General features: G+C 38.0%; 1 protein-coding gene and 1 long non-coding RNA gene across 3 annotated transcripts in view; one reads left to right on the top strand and one right to left on the bottom strand.

The window, feature by feature from the left end:
- Nucleotides 1-21,907, bottom strand: part of LOC103244766 (uncharacterized) — a 149,924-nt gene that overhangs the window by 39,569 nt on the left and 88,448 nt on the right. The window contains exon 9 of one of the 2 annotated variants that reach the window (XR_012090820.1): nucleotides 15,454-16,249. The exons of the other annotated variant lie outside the window; for it this stretch is intronic. This is a non-coding gene — a long non-coding RNA (uncharacterized lncRNA). Of the gene's footprint in view, nucleotides 1-15,453; nucleotides 16,250-21,907 lie in introns of those variants that run through there. 2 annotated transcript variants of the gene reach the window in all.
- On the top strand, nucleotides 1,087-19,856 carry SPINK13 (serine peptidase inhibitor Kazal type 13). Its single transcript, XM_008014916.3, has 5 exons — nucleotides 1,087-1,277; nucleotides 2,439-2,541; nucleotides 6,745-6,782; nucleotides 14,729-14,856; nucleotides 19,047-19,856. The coding sequence occupies exons 2-5, from the start codon at nucleotides 2,472-2,474 to the stop codon at nucleotides 19,093-19,095; spliced, it is 285 nt and encodes a 94-aa protein (XP_008013107.1). The 5' UTR covers nucleotides 1,087-1,277; nucleotides 2,439-2,471; the 3' UTR covers nucleotides 19,096-19,856.

Below are 21,907 nucleotides of genomic sequence, written 5' to 3'. Positions count from 1 at the left end.
ATATACCTCATAGGATTGTTATGAGGAACAAATATGATGAGAAATGTAAACTCCATAGCCGGGTGCCGACAGAATGAAAAGAATGAATGAAGGTGTAGATCCCTCGGTAAGTTGATATGGAGTGAAGAATAAAAACAGAGGAAAAAAAAAGTAGATCATAAAAATTCCAGAATTTTAAAGTAAAAGGAAAATAGTGGACAGGGCTTGTTCATCCTGAAGCTTGTTTAAACTTCAACTACGAGATGAAGTTTTCCACTCAAAGTCATATGGGTGGGATGGGATCAGATAGTGGAAACAAATTGCATAAAACAAAGAAAATGGTATGGGACAGGTGGCATAAGGTAGCAAAATGACATTAAATAAGAAGCTTTCACTGGAGTCTAAAGAGTTTAGGTAAATAATGATGTTATCAGGATCACAGAGTCCCCTGTATGGAACTTTTTCTATCTTTCTCCACAACCAAGGTCTGGAGCAGGAAAATAAGAAGCTAAATTTATCCCAACTTGGAAGAAAGAAGGAAAAATAGAGAGCAGGACACCAAGAGAGGATGGATATGTCAAGGAGCTAAATATTAATGTCAGACTATGGAATTCAAGCTAGTACAGGAACACAAAGCCATAAAAGAGTACTAACTACTCTAGGAGAGTTTAAAGCCTGTGAAATAGAACTTTTCCAGATAATGGCAAGTTTTTAGGCTTGCTTATGCTGAAGCGTAACATAAGCTAATAAGTAGAGAAATTAGGAGGCTTGGATATTGCAAACCTTATTGGTTGGGGAGTTACCCAGGCTAATAGATAAACAAAAATTATATCCTAGAAAGACAGAACAGGTGTGATTTCTGAGAATAAGGGTCAGAGAAGACTAGAAAGGCTGGAACCACCTTGAAATTGGCGCACGCACACACACACACAATCGCCAAATGATCTGGAATGTGGTAGGTCATTAATCTGCTTTGCAAATGTCAGAACTTTGGGATCCCAGTACTTCTTGTTCTCAAGATCCACAACCAGAAATCACAAGTACAGAACCTGCAGGTCTGTCTCTTCCTGCTGGAACAGGACACATCAGAGGGGGTGGTTCAGGAGAGGGATCAAACTCAGAAACAGCCATTAGAGTAAACTCATGCCAAGCAATTGGTCACTCAGCTATGCAATGAGTCAGCCCCCACTGCTGCATGTCCTTGGCTACAGACTTCTGAACAGCAGCTCTTCTGAAGGCTAGTTGTGACACCCAAAGTGACAAGAGCAGGCCCATCCATGTTCAGCCACCTCATCCAGGTAACTACTCTTTGACTTCTCTCTCCTTAGTCTAAGTCAGTGGTGGGGTCTCTTCAGCTTTCCTCTCTGTCAGTGCATTTCCCTCTTTTTCCTCTAACACCTTCCTTTTGTTTCTCCTGCATATTAAAGTGGAGAAAATGTCATGCTTATTTATGATTCTCCTTCATTTCTCTATATGCCCCGCTACAATTTTGAAAGCAGACAGAATGGATAGAATAGGGCGTGAACAAGTTAAGGAAATGGACTGGGAAGGTATCTTCTCCCTGGGCCTAAATATTTCACAGCAAAGAAAAGTTGGGCTAAACAAATTATCAATTTAATATGTTTAAACTCTGCTTATATTAATACCAGTTGATTCTTTCAATATCCTATGAAGTTCATACTTTCTGAGGCCTACACATCTCAGAGACGTTAAACCAAGAATCAGAACTCTCATCTAACTCCAAACTCTGTGATTTCTAGCATCTCACTCAATTCAAGGTTATATGTCACTTTTTTTTTTTTTTTTTTTTTTCTGATTCTTGCGTCAGGGAAGGTATACACAATTTTTATTAAGCATAGCCAACGATTCCATTTTTAACTCATTCTTTATATTTGAGCCCATGTGACTGACCTGGCAAAGAGAAATTTAGCTGGGAGATAAAGGGCTTAAATGTGGGAGAAACTGGTCCATCCCAGGGAATCACATGTTATAGGGTGATAGGTCCAAGACTGTACAGGACAGCCCTCAGTTTACACCTGTTACCTCAGAATTCTTATGAATTCTTTACATGTTTGTGTTCACTAATAAGAAGGCAGTAGCTTAGGTAATTAACTGTGAGATAATTAAATAATTGTAGGGTGAACCTATGTATAGGTGATAGAATTTGAGTCAACCCTGATGAATCTTGAGCTTAATTTTTCTCCCAGGCCAGAACTGTGATTGTCAGCTAGGTTTTGGCAGGGAAAAAAAAAAAAAAAAAAGTCATGTTTTTATGTTTTTCATTTTCCTCTTGAAAGAAAAAGGGGTCTCAGGCCTGAGTTCCTGGAGACCATGTCAGTATAAGAACCACCAGGGCAAGTGTACGGGAATGGTATCACCACAGGGTATTGTGTTCTCTCACATTGGAAAAGCTAGCTGTGCAGGAAACTAAAAACAAATAATCTTGGGCATGTTCACAGGCCTTATCAAAGAAGAGTCCTATATGAGATCAAATGGCTGCCTTTCCCCACAAGATTATATTTTTCCTGATATCCTCTACTTTGACACATATGGTTTCCTCAGGTGAGTAACCTAAGAGGTTTTGGGAGATAAACTCTGATTTTCTTAAAGTTATAGGAAAGAAAACGAGTAATATTTGACTTTTATGGGAAATATTTTGCTGAAATGTAAGCCAGTGTAGTCCAAATTGGGTATAATTAAAATGTATATTCTTAAATAGAAAAAGCAAACTTGTTTTCTACATGGTGGAGTCACAACTTCGTGTCTATTCTGTCTATTTAAAAGAAATCTTCTAGAGCAGAGAAAATTGTGATATTTTTTATTGTAAGCAATATACACTACAATTATTATTTTTTCCTAGAAAAAATGATGCATTTTCTTATGGCTTTCAAATATGATAAGTGATATGATAAATATGAAAATGAAAAATAAGCCAATGAAAAATAAAGGCTATTTCTGTGATTGATGTTGGGTTGACATGTGTCTTTAGAGTCCAATAGTAAAAATCATGAATGTATAAAAACAAAACCTATGTTACCTGCTGATTATAGATGGAATAATGCCTCCCCAAAATGTCCAAGTCCTAATCACTTGAACCTGTGAATATGTTGCCTTGCATGGCACAGGGGACTTTGCAGATGTAATTTAGTTAAGGATCCTAAGATTGAAAACTTATACAGGATTATTCAGGTGGAACAATATAATCACAAGGATTCTTATCAGAGGGAGGCAGGAGGGCCCAAGTCAGAGAAGATGTGACAATGGAAGCAGAAGTTAGAATGGTGCAGTAAAAGGGCCATGGGCCAAGGAACTCAGACAGCCTGTAGAAGCTGGAAAAGGTAAGGAAATTAATTCTTCCCTAGAAACTCCAGGAGGAATGCATCACTGCTGACATTTTGACTTTAGAACTTCTAACCTCCAGAATTGTAAGAGAATAAATTTGTGTTGTTTTAAGTCACTACATTTGTGACAATTCATTACAACAGCAATAAGAAAATAGTACACCTGCAAATCAGTTACAAATTAGTAAAGCAGACAGTACAACCTCATGTTTGCATTTCCAGATCATCCTTAAATACATGATACAAAGTAAATGCTCAATAAATGAATGTTTAAAAATGTAGCTATTATCAATTGATTGCCTGTGGTGTGTAGGTTCTCTGTAATATACTTTATTATTTTAAATATGCCTCAGTTGGATAGAATTGGATTAATCACAATACTTGGTTCAATAAATTCCATTGGGTTCAATCAAAAAGCACCATGAATATATAATTCCTGCAAAACTCTAGACTACCAACAAAAGCTCAAATCCAATAATGTAGTATTCAGTCATCCAGTTCTCTTGTCTATCTTCATCCAATAAAAACACACTTCTACATCTTTTTTTAATTTATTTTTTCCCAAAATTCTTACTACAGTTTCAGTCATTCTAAATCTTATGTCTATTCTTCTCGTGCTCTTATTTTTAATATAGTATTTTATTTATACACATCATGGAAAATATATTTTTATAATTATTTTAACATTTATGTAACATTTATATAACTTGTCATATACAACTTTTTTTTTTTTTTTTTTTTTTTTTTTTGGAGACGGAGTCTCTTTCTGTCGCCCAGGTTGGAGTGCAGTGGTGCGATCTCACTGCAAGCTCCGCCTCCTGGGTTCACGCCATTCTCCTGCCTCAGCCTCCCGTGTAGCTGGGACTACAGGCGCCCGCCACCATGCCCGGCTAATTTTATTGTATTTTTAGTAGAGACGGGGTTTCACCGTGTTTGCCAGGATGGTCTCAATCTCCTGACCTCGTGATCCGCCCACCTCAACCTCCCAAAGTGCTGGAATTACAGGCGTGAGCCACCACGCCCTGCCTATTATTAGGACTTTTAAATTCAATATTACATAAAAGAATCTTTTCATCTTTTGAAATTTGCTTTTTCCTACCTACTGTTTAAATTTATACATATTCATGTGTGCAGTTGTTAATTTAGTTTCATCGATGAATAATATCACACCAATGAATAATATCCCAACGTGTGACTATACCCTAATTTCATTACTCTTCTGTTGATGGACATTTGGTTTACTTACAAATTTATGATGTTAAGGGCAGAGCTGGTAGAAATATTCTTACACATGTTTTTTGATACACATGAACAAGAGTTTCTCTTAGGTATGTATCTAAGAGTAGAGTTGCTATGCTACAATGTGCGTGAATTTTCTATACTAGAAGATAATGCCAGATGGTTCTCCAAAGTTGCTGCATGAACTAATAACTTTTCATTAGAAAACTAAAATTTAAAAAATATTAGATAATAAAAAACGTTTCAGATGATAGTGCAATATATAAATTGAGATTCTTTTTTTGTTTTCCTTCCAGAAGCCCAGTTGTTTTAGTGTGATTTGTGGAAAGGATGATTCTTTTTCCACTAAATTGTTCTTTCACCTTTGCCAAAAAGCACTTGTCCACAGAAGTGTGTATTTTTGAACTTCTTAGATGCCTGTATTTCTGGACTCTATCCTTTTCACTGATCTATTTTTTATCTTTATGCCAATCTGTTATGCAAATGTCAGACCTTTAGGATGCCAATACTTCCTGTTCTCAGGATCCACACCAGAAATCACAAGTACCGAAACTTCAGGTCTGTCTTTAACAAATTAAGTAAGCCATATTTTAAAAGAAAAATATGTTTACACCAAAATGGGAGGAATGGAACTAACCCAACTTATCTTTGAGTCTATTAGCTGAACTATATACTCTTACTCTGAAGACAAAAAAGTCATTTATACATTGAATTCTAATTTGTAGGCTCACATTTTGCAAAAGCATGGAATAAGAATTCTGTAAATGCAAATATAGTTTTGTTCAATATCGTCAAATTTTACTTCATAAACATTCTTCCAATTTGGATTCACACCAGGAACCTCTTTCTCAACAGCTAATCTGATCGGTGATAAATGGTCTTTCCATATAGTTTTAATTAGCATTTTTCTTAGCATGAGTAAGGCTGAATTTCCTTTAGAGATTCAAGGGTCATTTCTGTATCTTTTTGAGTATGTATACTTGTGTAAATTATATTTGCATGTATATTGTCTGTTCTTCAGTTAGGTTTCTTGTTTTATTCTTCCCTCAATTTCAATGAGTTCTTTATAAATTAGACATATTAGCCCTTTATCAAAAATCTTTTTAGATTGTATATGTTTATTTTTTGCCAGGAAGTTGTTTTAATTTTTAAGTAAAAAAATGCATCTGTGTTTTCTGTTATTGTATTTAGATTAATGAATCATTATGATTAAAAGATTATGTCATTTTAATTATTATATAGTTTTATTTTTTATGTTTAGATCCTGATTCATTTGGAATTAATTCTTATGCATGATGTGCAGTATATACATGTAATTTTGTTTCATTTTTACTAGATGAAGACCTTCATTTTTTTTTCTTGTAACTATATCCAGTTACCTTTGTCGTAAAAATATTCTGACCTTTCAGAAGTAGATAAAAGCATTCTATCTTTTTTGTTCTCTGAAAGAGTGTACATGTAATCAGCAAGACCTATTCCTCAAAAGGTTGGTAGTCTTTTCTTTGTGGGAAGATTTCTAAATATCATGCAGAATTTTCCTTTTAACTTTTGAAAATTCTAACTATATTTTAAATATCACTTAACAGTGACAGGTAAGTAAAACCAAAATACAATAAGTACTTTCTTATTTCATTTTCCCACGGGCAGCTAGTAATCCTCTATCCCAGGCAACACCAGCAACCCTCATACAAGCACCCCATAAAGTCAGTATCCTGAAAGCCAGCGAACTCCCTCAGTTTTCTTATCATCCCTGTGTCCACTTTAATTCGGCATCTTGTTAGGAACTGGCCTGATACATTACTTACTATATCATATTTATTTTCTAAATTTTAAAAATGCATGTAATTAACCCAATTGCAGTGAAGAGGAAGCTAAAGCCAACAAAAGTGAAAATAAATAAGTAAAATTATTTGTAAGTTATATATACAACCTCAAACAGTTTTTACTCTTTCCTTACTGATACAGCAAATTTATAAATAAAATCAAGACTGTGAAAAAGAAAGAATAAATGGATAAAGTAATTTTAAAAGGAATGTTACTGCAAATTCTATTGCTATTAAAATTATTTTGTACACATTTTTGTAAATGAGAAATTACGTTATTCAGTCAGTGACTTCAATAGGTGATATGATATCCCATGGAGAACTATTTCCTTTAACTTACTGTGTTTGTTCTTTATTTGCAGCAATTTTCAAAAAACACGACTTCACTAAATGGCCTAAGGTAAGTTTAAAATTCTCAGTTCTAGATGGTAATTCTAGTCTAATCATGCTCTTGACATGAGATCTAAAACTTCATGGAAAGTCAGGCATAGTGGCTCATGGCTGTAATTCCAGAACTTAGGGAGGCTGAGGCGGCAGGATCACTTGAGCCCAGGAGCTCAAGGTCAGCCAGAGCAACATAGCAAGATCTTGTGTCTAAAAAAATACAAAAATTAGCCAGGTGTGGTGGGGCAAGCCTATAGCCAGCTACATGGGAGGTTGAGTTGGGAGGGTCACTTGAGGCCAGGAGTTAGAAACTGCAGTAAGCCATAATGGCACCACTGCACTCCAGCCTGGGCAACAGAGTGAAACCCTGTCTATAAATAAATAAATAAATCTTCATGGAGGTAAAGCAGAATGGAAGGATTCTATGTGACCTTGCACATAGACCTCTCCAGAATTAGATTGTCTCCATGTAGCACAAGCTTTACTATGTGGCACATATACACCATGGAATACTATGCAGCCATGAAAAAGAATGAATTCATGTCCTTTGCAGAGACATGTACGGAGCTGGAAACCATCATTATCAACAAATTAACACAGGAACAGAAAACCAAACACCACGTATTCCCACTCATAAATGGGAGTTGAATAATGAGAACCCATGAACATAGGGAGGTGTATATGTGCCATATTTACTAACATATAATATTTTAGTAAAATAAATATCTTTATAGTTAAATAAAATATTGAGTAAATATATCTCTGAGCATTAAGTAAAATAATACCTTCCATGTGTTCAAAGTCACAAAGCTAAACAGTGGTAAATACAGGGTTTATTCTCAGTTTTAGTAAGTTTTGGGATACATGTGCAGAACATACAGGTTTGCTACCTAGGTATACATGTGCAGTGTTGGTTTGCTGCACCCATCAACCCATCATCTACATTAAGTATTTCTCTTAATGCTATTCCTCCCCTTGTCCCCGTTCCCACAACAGGCCCCAGTGTGTAATGTTCCCCTCCCTGTGTTCATGTGTTCTCATTATTCAACTGCTACTTATGAGTGAGAATATGTAGTGCTTGGTTTTCTGTTCCTGTGTTAATTTGCTGAGAATGGTGGTTTCCAGCTCCACACATGTCCCTGCAAAGGACATGAACTCATTCTTTTTCATGGCTGCGTAGTATTCCATGGTATATATGTGCCACATTTTCTTTATCCAGTCTTTCATTGATGGGCATTTGGGTTGGTTCCAAGTCTTTGCTATTGTGAATAGTGCTACAATAAACATATGTGTGCATGTGTTTTTATAGTAGAATGATTTATAATCCTTTGGGTATATACCCAGTAAAGAGATTGCTATGTCAAATAGTATTTCTAGTTCTAGATCCTTGAGGACTTGCCACATTGTCCTCCACAATGGTTGAACTAATTTACACTCCCACCAACAGTATAAAAGCATTTCTGTTTCTCCACATCCTCTCCAGCATCTGTTGTTTCCTGACATTTTTTCTTTTTTCTTTTTTCTTTTTTCTTTTTTTTTTTTGACAGAGTCTCGCTCTGTCACCCAGGCTGGAGACAGTGGCGCATTCTCGGCTTACTGCAAGCACCACCTCCCAGGTTCACACCATTCTCCTGCCTCAGCCTCCCGAGTAGCTGGGACTACAGGCACCCGCCACCACGCTCAGCTAATTTTTTGTATTTTTTAGTAGAGATGGGGTTTCACCATGTTAGCCAGGATTATCTCTTAATCCGCCTGCCTCGGCCTCCCAAAGTGCTGGGATTACAGGCGTGAGCCACCGCACCCGGCCTGTTTCCTGACTTTTTAATGATTGCCATTCTAACTGGTGTGAGATGGTATCTCGTTGTGGTTTTGATTTGCATTTCTCTGATGACTAGTGATGATGAGTTTTTTTTCATATGTTTGTTGGCACATAAATGTCTTCTTTTGAAAAATGTCTTCTTTTGAAAAATGTCTGTTCATATCCTTTGCCCACTTTTTGATGAGGTTGTTTTTTTTTCTTGTAAATTTGTTTAAGTTCCTTGTAGATTCTGGATATTAACCCTTTGTCAGATGGATAGATTGCAAAAATTCTCTCCCATTCTGTAGGTTGCCTGTTCACTCTGATGATAGTTTATTTTGCTGTGCAGAAGCTCTTTAGTTTAATTAGATCCCATTTGTCAATTTTGGCTTCTGTTGCCAATTGCTTTTGGTGTTTTTTAGTCATGAAGTATTTGCCCATGCCTGTGTCCTGAATGGTATTGCCTAGGTTTTCTTCTAGGGAATTTATGGTTTTAGGTCTTGCATTTAAATTGTTAATCCATCTTGAGTTAATTTTCGTATGAGGTGTAAGGAAGGGATCCAGTTTCAGTTTTTGGCATATGGTTAGACAGCTTTCCCAACACCATTTATTAAATAGGGAATCCTTTCCCCATTGCTTGTTTTTGTCAAATTTGTCAAAGATCAGATGGTGGTGGATGTGTGATGTTATTTCTGAGACCTCTGTTCTGTTCCATTGGTCTATATAGCTGTTTTGGTTACTGTTGCCTTATAGTACAGTTTGAAGTCAGGTAGTATGATGCCTCTAGCTTTGTTCTTTTTGCTTAAAATTGTCTTGGCTACATGGGCTCTTTTTTGGTTCCATATGAAATTTAAAGTATTTTTTTCTAATTATGTGAAGAAAGTCTATGGTAGCTTGATGGGAATAGCATTGAATCTATAAATTACTTTGGGCAGTATTGCCATTTTCACAATATTGATTCTTCCTATCCATGAGCATAGGATGCTTTTCCATTTGTTTGTATTCTCTCTTACTTCCTTGAGCAGTGGTTTGTAGTTCTCCTTGAAGCGGTCCTTCACATCCCTTGTAAGTTGTATTCCTAGGTATTTTATTCTCTTTGTAGCAATTGTGAATGGGAGTTCACTCATGATTTGGCACTCTGTTTGTCTATTATCAGTGTATAGGAATGGTTATGATTTTTGCACATTGATTTTGTATCCTGAGACTTTGCTAAAGTTGCTTATCAGCCTAAGGAATTTTTGGGCTGAGGTGATGTAATTTTCTAAATGTATGATCATTTCATCTGCAAGCAGAGATAATTTGACTTCCTCTCTTCCTATTTGAATACCCTTTATTTCTTTCTCTTGCCTTAATGCCCTGGTCAGAACTTCTAATACTACATTGAATAGGAGTGGTGAAAGAGGACATCCTTGCCTTGTGCTGGTTTTCAAAGGGAATGCTTCCAGCTTTTGCCCATTCAGTATGATATTGGCAATGGGTTTTTCATAAATAGCTCTTATTATTTTGAGATACATTCAATCAATACCTAGTTTATTGAGTGTTTTTAGCATGAAGGGGTTTTGAATTTTATTGAAGGTCTTTACTGCACCTATTGAGATAATCATGTGGTTTTTGTCATTGGTTCTGTTTATGTGATGGATTGTGTTTATTGATTTGCATATGTTAAACAAATCTTGCATCACAAGGTTGAAGCCAACTTGATCATGGTGGGTAAGCTTTTTGATGTGCTGCTGGATTCAGTTTGCCAGTATTTTATTGAGGATTTTCATATCCATGTTCATCAGGGATCTTGTCATGAAATTTTCTTTTCTTCTTGTGTCTCTGCCAGGTTTTGGTATCAGGATGATGCTGACTCATAAAATGAGTTAGGGAGGAGTCCCTCTTTTTCTATTGTTTGGAACAGTTTCAGAAGGAATGGTACCAGCTCCTCTTTGTACCTCCAGTGGAATTCAGCTGTGAATCCATCTGGTCCTGGACTTTTTTTGGTTGGTAGGCTATTAATTACTGCCTCTATTTCAGGACTTGTTATTGGTCTATTTAGGGATTTGACTTCTTCCTGGTTTAGTCTTGGGAGGATGTATGTGTCCAGGAATTTATCCATTTCTTCTAGATTTTCTAGTTTATTTGCATAGAGGTGTTTATAGTATTCTCTGATTGTAGTTTTTATTTCTGTGGGATTGGTGGTGATATCCCTTTATCATTTTTTATTGTGTCTATTTTATTCTTCTCTCTTTTCTTCTTTGTCTGGCTGGCAGTCTGTTTTCAAAAAAACAGCTCCTAGATTCACTGATTTTTTGAAGGAGTTTTTGAGTCTCTATCGCCTTCAGTTCTGCTCTGATCTTAGTTATTTCTTGTCTTCTGCTAGCTTTTGAATTTGTCTGTTCTTGCCTCTCTAGTTCTTATAATTGTGATGTTAAGGTGTCAATTTTAGATCTTTCCCACTTTCTCCTGTGGGCATTTATTGCTATAAATTTCCCTCTAAACACTGCTTTAGCTGTATCCCAGAGATTCTGTTATGTTGTGTCTTTGTTCTCATCAGTTTCAAAGAATATCTTCATTTTTGCCTTAATTTTGTTATTGACCCAGTAGCCATTCAGGAGCAGGTTGTTCTGTTTCTGTGTAGTTGTGCAGTTTTGAGTGGGTTTCTTAATCCTGAGTTATAATTTGATTGCACTGTGGTCTGAGAGACTGTTTGTTACGATTTCCCTTCTTTTGCATTTGCTGAGGAGTGTTTTACTTCCAATAATGTGTTCAATTTTAGAATACGTGTGATACGGTGCTGAGAAGAATATATATTTTGTTGATTTGGGGTGGAAAGTTCTGTAGATGTCTATTAGGTCCACTTGGTCCAGAACTGAGTTCAAGTCCTGAATATCCTTGTTAATTTTCTGTCTCATCAATTTACCTGACATTGGGGTGTTAAAGTCTCCCACTATTATTGTGTGGGAGTGTAAGTCTCTTTGTAGGTCTCTAAGAACTTGCTTTATGAATCTGGGTGCTCCTATATTGGGTGCATATATATTTAGGATAGTTAGCTCTTCTTGTTGCATTGATCCCTTTACCATTATGTAATGGCCTTCTTTGTCTCTTTTTGTGTTTGTTGGTTTAAAGTCTGTTTTATCAGAGACTAGAATTGCAACCCCTACTATTTTTTGCTTTCCATTTGCTTGGTAAATCTTCCGCCATCCCTTTATTTTGAGTCTATGTGTGTCTTTGCACATGAGATGGGTCTCCTGGATACAGCACACTGATGGTTCTTGACTGTTTATCCAATTTGCCAGTCTGTGTCTTTTAATTGGGGCATTTCACCCATTTACATTTAAGGTTAATATTGTTATATGTAAATCTGATCCTGTCATTATTATGCTAACTGGTTATTTTGCCCATTAGTTGATGCAGTTTCTTCATAGTGTTGAAGTCTTTACATTTTGGTATGTTTTTGCAGTGGCTGATACCAGTTTTTCCTTCCCAGGTTTAGTGCTTCCCTCAGGAGCTCTTGTAAGGCAGGCCTGGTGGTGACAAAATCCCTGGCATTTGCTTGTCTGTGAAGGATTTTATTTCTCCTTCCCTTATGAAGCTTAGTTTGGCTGGATATGAAATTCTGGGTTGAAAATTCTTTTCTTTAAGAATGTTGAACATTGACTCCCACTCTCTTCTGGCTTGTAGAGTTTCTGCAGAGAGATTCACTGTTAGTTTGATGGGCTTCTTTTTGTGGGTAATCTGACCTTTCTCTCTGGCTGCCCTTAACATTTCTTCCTTCATTTCAACCTTGGTGAATCTGAAAATTATGTCTCTTGGGGTTGCTCTTCTTCAGGAGTATCTTTGTGGTGTTCTCTGTTTATCCCAAATTTGAATGTTGGCCTGTCTTGCTAGGTTGGGGAAGTTCTCCTGGATATTATCCTGAAGTGTGTTTTCCAACTTGGTTCTATTTTCCCCATCACTTTCAGGTATACCAGTCAAACGTAGGTTTGGTCTTTTCACATAGTCCCATATTTCTTGAAGGCTTTGTTAATTTCTTTTCATCCTTTTTTCTCTAATCTTGTCTTCACACTTTATTTCATTAAGTTGATCTTCAATCTCTGATATCCTTTTGTTTGCTAATTGATTTGGCTATTGATACTTATGTATGCTTCATGAAGTTCTCATGCTGTGTTTTTCATCTTCATCAGGTCATTTATGTTCTTCTCTAAACTGGTTATGCTAGTTAGCAGTTCCTGTAACCTTTTATCAAGGTTCTTAGCTTTCTTGCATTGGGTTAGAACACACTCCTTTGACTCAGAGGAGTTTGCTATTACCCACCTTCTGAAGCCTTACTTCTGTCAATTTGTCAAACTCATTTTCCATCCAGTTTTGTTTCCTTGCTGCCAAGGAGTTGTGATCCTTTGGAGGGGAAGAGGCATTCTGAGTTTTGAAATTTTAAGCCTTTTTGGGCTGATTTTTCCTCATCTTCATGGATTTATCTACCTTTGGTCTTTGATGTTGGAGACCTTCAGATCGAGTTTTTGCATGGTCATCCTTTTGGTTGATGTTGATACTATTGCTTTCCATTTGTTAGTTTGCCTTCTAACAGTCAGGCCCCTCTTCTGCAGGTCTGCTGGAGTTTGCTGGAGGTCCACTCCAGCCCCTGTTTGTCTGGTTATCACCAGTAGAGGCTGCAGAACAGTAAAGATTGCTGCCTGCTCCTTCCTCCAGAAACTTTGTCCCAGAGTGGCACCCGCCAGATGCCAGCCAGAACTCTCTTCTGGGAGGTGTCTATAGACCCCTGCTGGGAAGTGTCTCCCCATCAGGAGGCACAGGGGTCAGGGACTCACTTGAGGAGGCAGTCTATCCCTTAGCTGAGCTCAAGCACTGTGCTGGGAGATTCGCTGCTCTTTCTAGAGCCAGCAGGCAGGAACCTTTAAGTCTGCTGAAGATGCACCCACAGCAGCCCCTTCCCCCAGGGGCTCTGTTCTAGGGAGATGGGAGTTTTATCTATAAGCCCCTGACTGGGGCTGCTGCCTTTTTGTTAGTGATGCCCTGCCCAGGGAGGAGAAATCTAGAGAGGCGGTCTGGCTACAGCAGCTTTGCTGAGCTGCAGTGGGCTCCACCCAGTCTGAACTTCCCAGCGGCTTTGTTTACATTGTGAGGGGAAAACCGCCTACTCAAGTCTCAGTAATAGCGGACGCCCCTCCCCCCACCAAGCTTGAGTGTCCCAGGTCAACTTCAGACTGCTGTGCTGTCACCGACAATTTCAAGCTGGTGGATCTTAGCTTGCTGGGGGCTGTGGGGATGGGACCTGCTGAGCAAGACCACTCGGCTCCCTGACTTCAGCCCCCTTTCCTCGGGAGTGAACAGTTCTGTCTCGCTGGCGTTCCAGGCACCTCTGGGGTTGAAAAAAACTCCTGCAGTTAGCTCAGTGTCTGCCCAAAAGGACACCCAGTTTTATGCTTGAAATCCAGGGCCCTGGTGTGGTAGGCACCCAAGGGAATCTCCTGGTCTGCAGGTTGCAAAGACTGTGGGAAAAGCATAGTATCTGGGCTGGATAGCACTGTCCTTCACAGCACAGTCTTTCATGGTTTCCCTTGGCTAGGGGAGGGAGTTCCCTGACCCCTTGCACCTCCCAGGTGAGGTGACCTCCCGCTCTGCTTCTGTTCACCCTCTGTGGGTTGTACCCACTATCTAACCAGTCCCAGTGAGATGCGTCAGGTACCTCAGTTGGAAATGCAGAAATCACCTACCTCTGCACTGGTCTCGTTGGGAGCTGCAGACCAGAGCTGTTCCTATTCAGCCATCTTGCCTGAGAGTTTTAATAAGTTTTAACACAAAATCCTTATTCTGACCAATGACACTTGAGGGCTGTCCTCTAGAAGTTAACAAACACATACGTATCTTCACTCATAAACTTCCTACTGGAACTGAAACATGAAGGCTAAGTGAAAACTTTGCATTCAAGGTTAAACAGGAATATTGAAATGGTTATGACTTGAAGAGATGATAAGACGGGTGGCGACACTACAATCAGAAAAAGAAACTGGCCTGACAGAAGACCACAGCACAGGGAATCTTTGATAAGATTAATTGACTGTTATGATTTAATATTATTTTTAAGTTGGGCAGAAGTGACAGAAAGAAATAGATGGAAGAGAATCTATTATTTGTTATTTTATGGTATCATGTACTTGCAGCCCCCATGTAAAATGTATTACCCACCGGAACCATTTTACGATGTAGACTGCCCTGATGTAATAGCACCTGTTTGTGCCTCTAATGGCCGCACTTTCCAGAATGAGTGTTTCTTTTGTGTTGAGCAATGGTAAGTACAGAATAAACTGCCATTACTTTTTGCCTCTACTTCTTCACAGAAATTTCAAAGAAACTTAGTCAAGGAATTGGGTTTTACTGATGCATACTTTTTTTAAAAAAATAGCCTGTATTATTTACAAAAACTGGGGACAGACTACAGACAGAGTGAACAAAGAAAGTCTCCTAGAATTTAGTTAATATTCAAAGTTGAATCACTTAAAAAAGAAAAAAGGCTTACATAATGTTTTGGGAGAACTGTACAGAGATTATATTTGTGAGTAATCTATAGATTATATTCAAGCAATGAATGGAAATCTAGTTTTTTTTAAAAAACTCAACTTTTTTTATTCATCACATTGACAAACCTATGAATAGCACCTATCAGTGTTTGGTAGCTATTAAGAGGCATAGAAAAAGATGCAGATGCAGATGCAGCTATAGACATAGACAAAGGTATAAACATAGATGCAGGTATAGATACACACACAAGTAGCAAAGGGGTTTGTGGTCTCACATGTATAAAAATTGACGGTCAACTTTTCATATTGTTTTTGCCTTTCAAGTAAATTCAGTAGGAAATTTAGACTAAAGAATGAATAATATTCCTTATAATATATATTTAGCTCCATTCAAAATTGTTTTCACAAATTAGTCCTGTATCTTGTCAGTTAACTTCTTCATGACCTGTGAGATCTTCTCTGTTGGGAATCCCCAAGACTATCTTCAGGCTTGAGGATTCAGGAGGACTCATAAAACTCAGAAGAGCTGTTATATTCATGGTAACTGTTTATTACAATGAAAGGATACAAACTAAGATCAGCAAAGACCAAAGATGCATGAGGTGGAGTCCCCGAGAGAGCAGGCACAAGTTTCCAGCTGTCTTCTCCCAGTGGACTCACAGAAGTGATACCTAATTCTCCCTGCTACCATGACAACACACAGGAAGCATTGATGCTACCATGACAACACACATGAAGCATTGCTTACCAGGGAAGCTCACCCAAGATGTGGTGTTCAGACTGTGTAATGGGGGTCAGTCAGGTAGGCACAGAACACCTACACGGCTGATCTTAAATACTTAATCTCCAGCTCCTGCTCAGCCAGAGATCAAATTGGCATAGAGTGGTTCAGGACCCTAGGTAAACAACAACAGGTGTTCATTATAAATTTCATGGCAAGCATAAACTCTTTGGCAGATCCAGGTCCTAGATATACAAACATACCCTATTGCACAGAATATTCCAAGGGCTTGTAGGTTATCTGCCAGGAGCTGGTTTGAGCATGCCAAGCCTGCTGAGCCAACTCTTCTGCACAGCTTTCTTTGAAAATAATCCTCATGAGCTTCTAGTATTATGTTGCCCTTCCATGAGGATTATTCCATTTCAGAGGATAATTAAAATGTCCTTTAAAGAAAAAGAATGTAAATGTAAAAATGTAAGTTAACCAGGTCTCTACTGTTCTCATTCAAAGATGAACTAGAATTCAGAAGGGTTACCAGACTATATAGAATAATTAAGTTACATTATCCTTCCTTCCTAATGTGGTTACTGTTGGTTTCTTTGGAATGAGATAGTCAGAAAAGAGACTTGGAAATGTCTTTGTAGCTCTTCCATGTAATATTTCTGTTACACTCTGTGGTGTTTATACACACACTACTAAAAAGAGCAGTGTAAGACGGTCTCCCTCATAATGCCCTGGCCTTTGGAAAATCACATAGATTGAGGCAGACACGCAGTGTGGGCCTTGATCTGCTGGACTATTACTTCACAACTTCCCACAAAGATCATTCTGAGATTCCTTTCAGGCTCATCTAGGAAATGTGAGGAGGCCATAACCTCACAGAGCAGTGTTAGCAGCTCAAATATCAGGCCTCAGATATCTTTGGCAAAAACGGGAAAGAGGTTAAAGAAACAATCCCTTCTTCCTTCTTTCCTCCCTCCCTTCCTTTCCTTCCTCTCTTCCTTCCTGTCTTCCTTCATCAATTCCTTCCCTCCTTCCTTCCTTCCTTCCTTTCCTTCCTGCCTTCCTTGCTTCCTTCTTTCCTCCCTCCCTTTCCTTCCTTCCTTTCCTTTTAGTTAACTTAAAGGTTAACTGAAACCTTCCTGCCTTCCCTTGCTTCCTTCTTTCCTCCCTCCCTTTCCTTCCCTCCTTTCTTCCTTCTTTCCCTCCTTCCTCCCTCCCTCCATCCATCCATTTCCTTTCTCCCTCCCTCCCTCCCTCCTTCCCTTCCCCTGCCTTTCTTCCTTCCTTCCTTCCTTCCTTCCTTCCTTCCTTCCTTCCTTCCTTCCTTCCTTCTTTCCTTCCTTCCTTCCTTCCTTCCATTTTTCCTTCCTACTTTCTTCCATCCTTCCTTGGGCTTCTAAGTCATCCTCCAGAAGTTGGTAATAATTCCTGGTGTAGTAATTCATTCCTTTCTTCCTTCCTTCCTTCCTTCCTTCCTTCCTTCCTTCCTTCCTTCCTCCCTCCCTCCCTCCCTCCCTCCCTCTCTCCCTCTTTCCTTCTTTCCTTCCTATCTACCTTGTAACTCTGAGAGATGTACTGTGACCACTCTAGTTTTTATTTCTCAGTCTAAGAATAAATGAAGAGCCCTGCTGGTTAAAATAGTTAAAAACTGTTCAGTAACATTGTAGCCAATATGAGCACAGTTCATATCAAACATATCTTATTCTGGAACACAGAAAATTAATTCCAATGGCAGGAATGGTGCAGTGACATGCATATTTGCTTAATTCTCCATATGACCTGAATATGTAAACTTAATTTCCATGCCATTTCTATATCTTGGGGCAAGAAGAATAGTCCTAATGCTCTTTTGAGTGATGGGAGGAGAAGGGTAATTCCTTGGTCTCTGCTTTTGGCAGTGTTTTGAGGAAAAAGCCCTGGCAAATTGGACTCACTGCTCTCAGAGGTATCTGCCACTTGTGAACAATGTAAAATCTTTGAAAAATAATGATGAATCCAAGACTTGGCCAGAATTTATAAAGTCATATTCACTATCCTTAATGAATCCCTCAAGCCTACTCAGTCTAGCACTCTGGTAATATATGCTAAGAAAAGAGAACATTACATGAAACAGTCCATACTCTTAAAAAGCTTGTGGTCTTATTTGGCAAAAAGAACATATGCATACAAAGTTGATGAGAATAGAAAGCAACCTTGGTTTTGTTGGAAAAAATGATGTTTTAATAAGTTTTGAAATCATTGATAGAATTTACCCAAAAATACAGATTTCAAACTTGCTTAGTGATACTAAGCAAGGATTTATCGGGTAATAAATAAGCCTCAACTGCCTCATAGTAGCTCCCTGTTCAAATGGAGATCACATAGTAGCTCCCTGTTCAAATGGAGATCACATGTTCCAAACAACCATAGTTCTTCCTCTCTCTTTTGTAATGGAAGTGGTTCACATCACTTATTTATATTACCCACTAGGCTCCAAGCATTTATGTTTGCCATTCTAGAACCAAATGAGTGCGTTAGATATATATCAAAGGTGAGCCTGATTATAGGGGTTGGCGTGGGAAGTCTCTTGAAGAACAAGAGGGCTAAAGGAGTTTTAAAGAAATGGAACACCAAAAAGAAAAAGGATTGTTCAATCTACACAGTGCCAACTGTTTGGGAAAACACTTGGAATCAAGAAAGTGTGCAGTGTCTTTAGAGATGTAATACAAATATGATGCTGAAAGAAATATTATGTATTTAGAGAATGGTAATATGTAAAGATGGAAAATAAGAGATTAGTCTTCTGTGAAACATAAATGCCCAAGAAAGGGGAATAGACTACAATCAATAGACAGTGTGAAAACAGTGAAAAATTTGAGCACAGAGCGAACTGTGTGAATTATGCATAGCATTATTGCTGTGGTTATCTTTTACCTCTTGGTAAAAAAAAAGAAAAAAGAAAATCTGGTATTTCTATGTTGAACTGAAAGGTATTGAGATGGGAATGGGTTAGGGGATGAAAAACTCTACATAAAAAATGTCATAGGACACCTTTTGAATAATCAAGACACGGAGAAAGAAGGTACAAACTATAGTGGTAACAAAGAAAAATGAAAAAAAAAAAAAAAGAATGTAAAGGGAATTTAAAAGCAGCTCCCTTCTCAGGACCTCTTTTAGAAGATAAGGAAAAGTACATTCAATACCAATGTTCACTTTCCTTATGATACTAATCTTCTTTTTTTTTTCTCTTCTCTTTAGGGAATTTGGTTTTTATATAGAATTTGAAAAATATGGAAAATGTGATTAATGGATAACAGAGGACCTACACTTGCTTATTCTTTTTTTCTACTTAATTCAGAAAAGTATTTCTTTTGGAGTGTGAGGATGTAAATTAAATAACATCCTTATGCTGTACTTAAATGTCGAACAAAATGGGAGACAAAAATAAAGGAATCAAACTAACAAGAACCAATATCACATTTATTACAAATAAACAACAAAATAGCTGAGATTCATTTCTATGTATTGATTGTTTTAAGTCATCTTCCTCCCATTTTGGGTAGTTTAAATTATCTTCACCAGTTGGGCTTGTTAACCCAACTGTTATATCTTGTTGTATCTTGTTATATCTTGTTACCCAAAATTATACTTACCACCAATTGCAGGCCTATCTGCAGAATTAAACCCTACCCCATTAATATAATTAAAAGACATGGAGCAAAAGAGAAAATATCCTTCCTACAAAAGACAAAGTCCAAAGGAAGGAATCACTGAGTTACCGAGGCCTACTGCTGTTTTTTACCATTCGCAAATGGATGTTATACTTTCTGTGGTTGGAGAAGTAAAATACCATGGAGAGAGGAGGAGTATTAGGCTACTGGATGATTCCTACTCAAAGAAAGAAAGGACGCTGGTATGGAAATAAGGAGACATGAATTTTGCCCTCAATTTTGCCACCGATTAACTATAATTTTGGGTCACATTCACTATCAGTGTCTCTGGCCATAGTGGCTTTAAATTTTTCTTGGTTCCACTTACTGTTTTGTTTATGCAAAAGAGTAAGTCATCCACTTTACTGGTATCTAGCCTTATATATATATATATATATATATATATATATATATATATAGAATATCCTGATGAAATACACTATGGCTCCTTCATTTGTTAGCAAGATTGGGATTTGAAAATCCACTATAGGTTTACATCAGAAAGTAGAAATATTCTAGCAACAATGAGTGTTGTTAGTAGCTAGTATGGGAACTAAGGAGTGAAAAAATCAAATAGAGTAGACATCTTTTGCTGATGTTTCTATATCCAGCCATCCATATTCCAGAAACTAACATTCAATTATCTTTTTGTGATTAACCTTACCCTCAAGGTTGTGTCTTCATTTGTGTTAACTTCATCATGATCTGGGGTGGAACACATAATCTGGGCCTATGCACATCTACAGATGGAAGTCCCTTGGTCACAGACACTAGTGCAGGCATCAGCATATGACCTAAAACAGATCCATTGATATTCTGCTCCTTACCTAGAAATCCTAAGAGAAAGATTGTCACTCTTTTTTCCTGGGATGTGTTTTCTCAGAGCCACAGGCAGCAATCTTATAAGAACAAATGGGAGCCCCTTTAAGAATGAAGTTAAAGAGCAGAGGAAACAGAAACAAGAGATACAGGGAAAATATATTCTGATGGCACTGATTTTCTGTCTCCAGCCATGCCATGCCTAAATTATATCTACTCTTTGACTTTTCTTTTATAGGTAATAATACATTTCTGCTTCTCTTACACAGTTGGCATCATGTTTTCTGTTCTCTGAGATAAGCCAAATGATAAATTAAAGAACAGTGTATCAAAGGAAAACAGACTCCCTAGATTTTTCACTTTTGCAAAGATCCTTTCCCAAAGCCTATTTGTACTGGAGACCAGAGCCTTTTCCCTGGTTACAAAGGCAGTATAGGCATCCAAGCGCAGACATTTTTTAATACACATAAAATTTTAACATCTTACTTCAACATAATAAAAGTCATATATGAGAGACCCACAGCTAGTATCATACTGAACAGGGAAAAACTAAAAGCCTTTCCTCTAAGTCTGGAACAAGACAAGGATGTCCACTTTCACCACTGTTATTGGACATAGTGCTGAAAGTCCTAGCCAGAGCAATCAGACCAAGATAAAGAAATAAAGAGCATCCAAATTTTTTAAACAGTTAACTTCTATTACAAGTTGAATATACGTTGCATGGTTACAGAAAGTCATCTTCCTGCAAAAACAAAGGTTCAAAATCTATATACTCTATTAGAGAGCTCATAATCAGGACAACAGAGCCTTTTTGTCCAAGGAGACTAGAAGACCAGCTTGACCGCTGCCTGTGCAGAGTTTTGGCAAGCAGCCTTGTCTAAGTCGCATCACATTCTCTTACAATTTTGTGCTTCTTATTCCCAGCCCTTCTTTCCATGGCTCTCTTCCCTCATGAATATTTCCACTGTATCCTACAGACCTTTTGTGCTGTCTACCAAATGCTACTTGCACCTCCTTGCCCCTGCTGACTCGGGTGTTTCCCCCAAGGACACTCTTGACATTGAAATAGTGAGAATAGGGGATGCCGATTCTCCTCCAGGGTTGTGGAGAACAGACTGGAATCATCTTGATTTTCTGAGGCAGCTTTCAGGCCATCATTTATCTGCCCTGCTGGAAAAGCAATGTTAAGGCACATGCCAGGTGAATCGCTAACGATACCTCATCTCTGCTATCTAGACCCTGGTTATATCCCCATAAGTAATCCAGGCCTTTTGGCCTCTAACACACACAACCTTTCTTGACAACATTCATGTCATTGTCCTACGGGGCTTCTATGTCCACCTAGTTTATTTATCCAAACCTTTGGCCTCACATTTTCTTAGTCCAGACATTTTAAATGTCAGGCGTGGTATGCTTGAGTGTGTTTATATGCTTGTGATACACATTTGTGCCATTCTAATTTAAGATTCATTTCTAGTCTAAGAGTTCATGACACAGAGAGCTTTCAAGGCACTCAACACCTCTAGGATCAGTACTGGTGGATAAATTTTACTTATGAAGGAAATGCTCTCCCCCTAACAGAAAATAATG

This window comes from Chlorocebus sabaeus, chromosome 23, assembly GCF_047675955.1.
Source record: "Chlorocebus sabaeus isolate Y175 chromosome 23, mChlSab1.0.hap1, whole genome shotgun sequence".
NCBI lineage: Eukaryota > Metazoa > Chordata > Mammalia > Primates > Cercopithecidae > Chlorocebus > Chlorocebus sabaeus.
This window is presented reverse-complemented; position numbering and strand designations above follow the sequence as displayed.

Bases quoted from the DNA above. Each gene is read 5' to 3' on its own strand.
- SPINK13 (XM_008014916.3), top strand. From the start codon at position 2,472: ATGGCTGCCTTTCCCCACAAGATTATATTTTTCCTGATATCCTCTACT. The intron at 2,542-6,744 runs GTGAGTAACCTA...CTTTATTTGCAG, and splicing joins GACACATATGGTTTCCTCAG to CAATTTTCAAAAAACACGAC. The intron at 14,857-19,046 runs GTAAGTACAGAA...TCTTCTCTTTAG, and splicing joins TTCTTTTGTGTTGAGCAATG to GGAATTTGGTTTTTATATAG.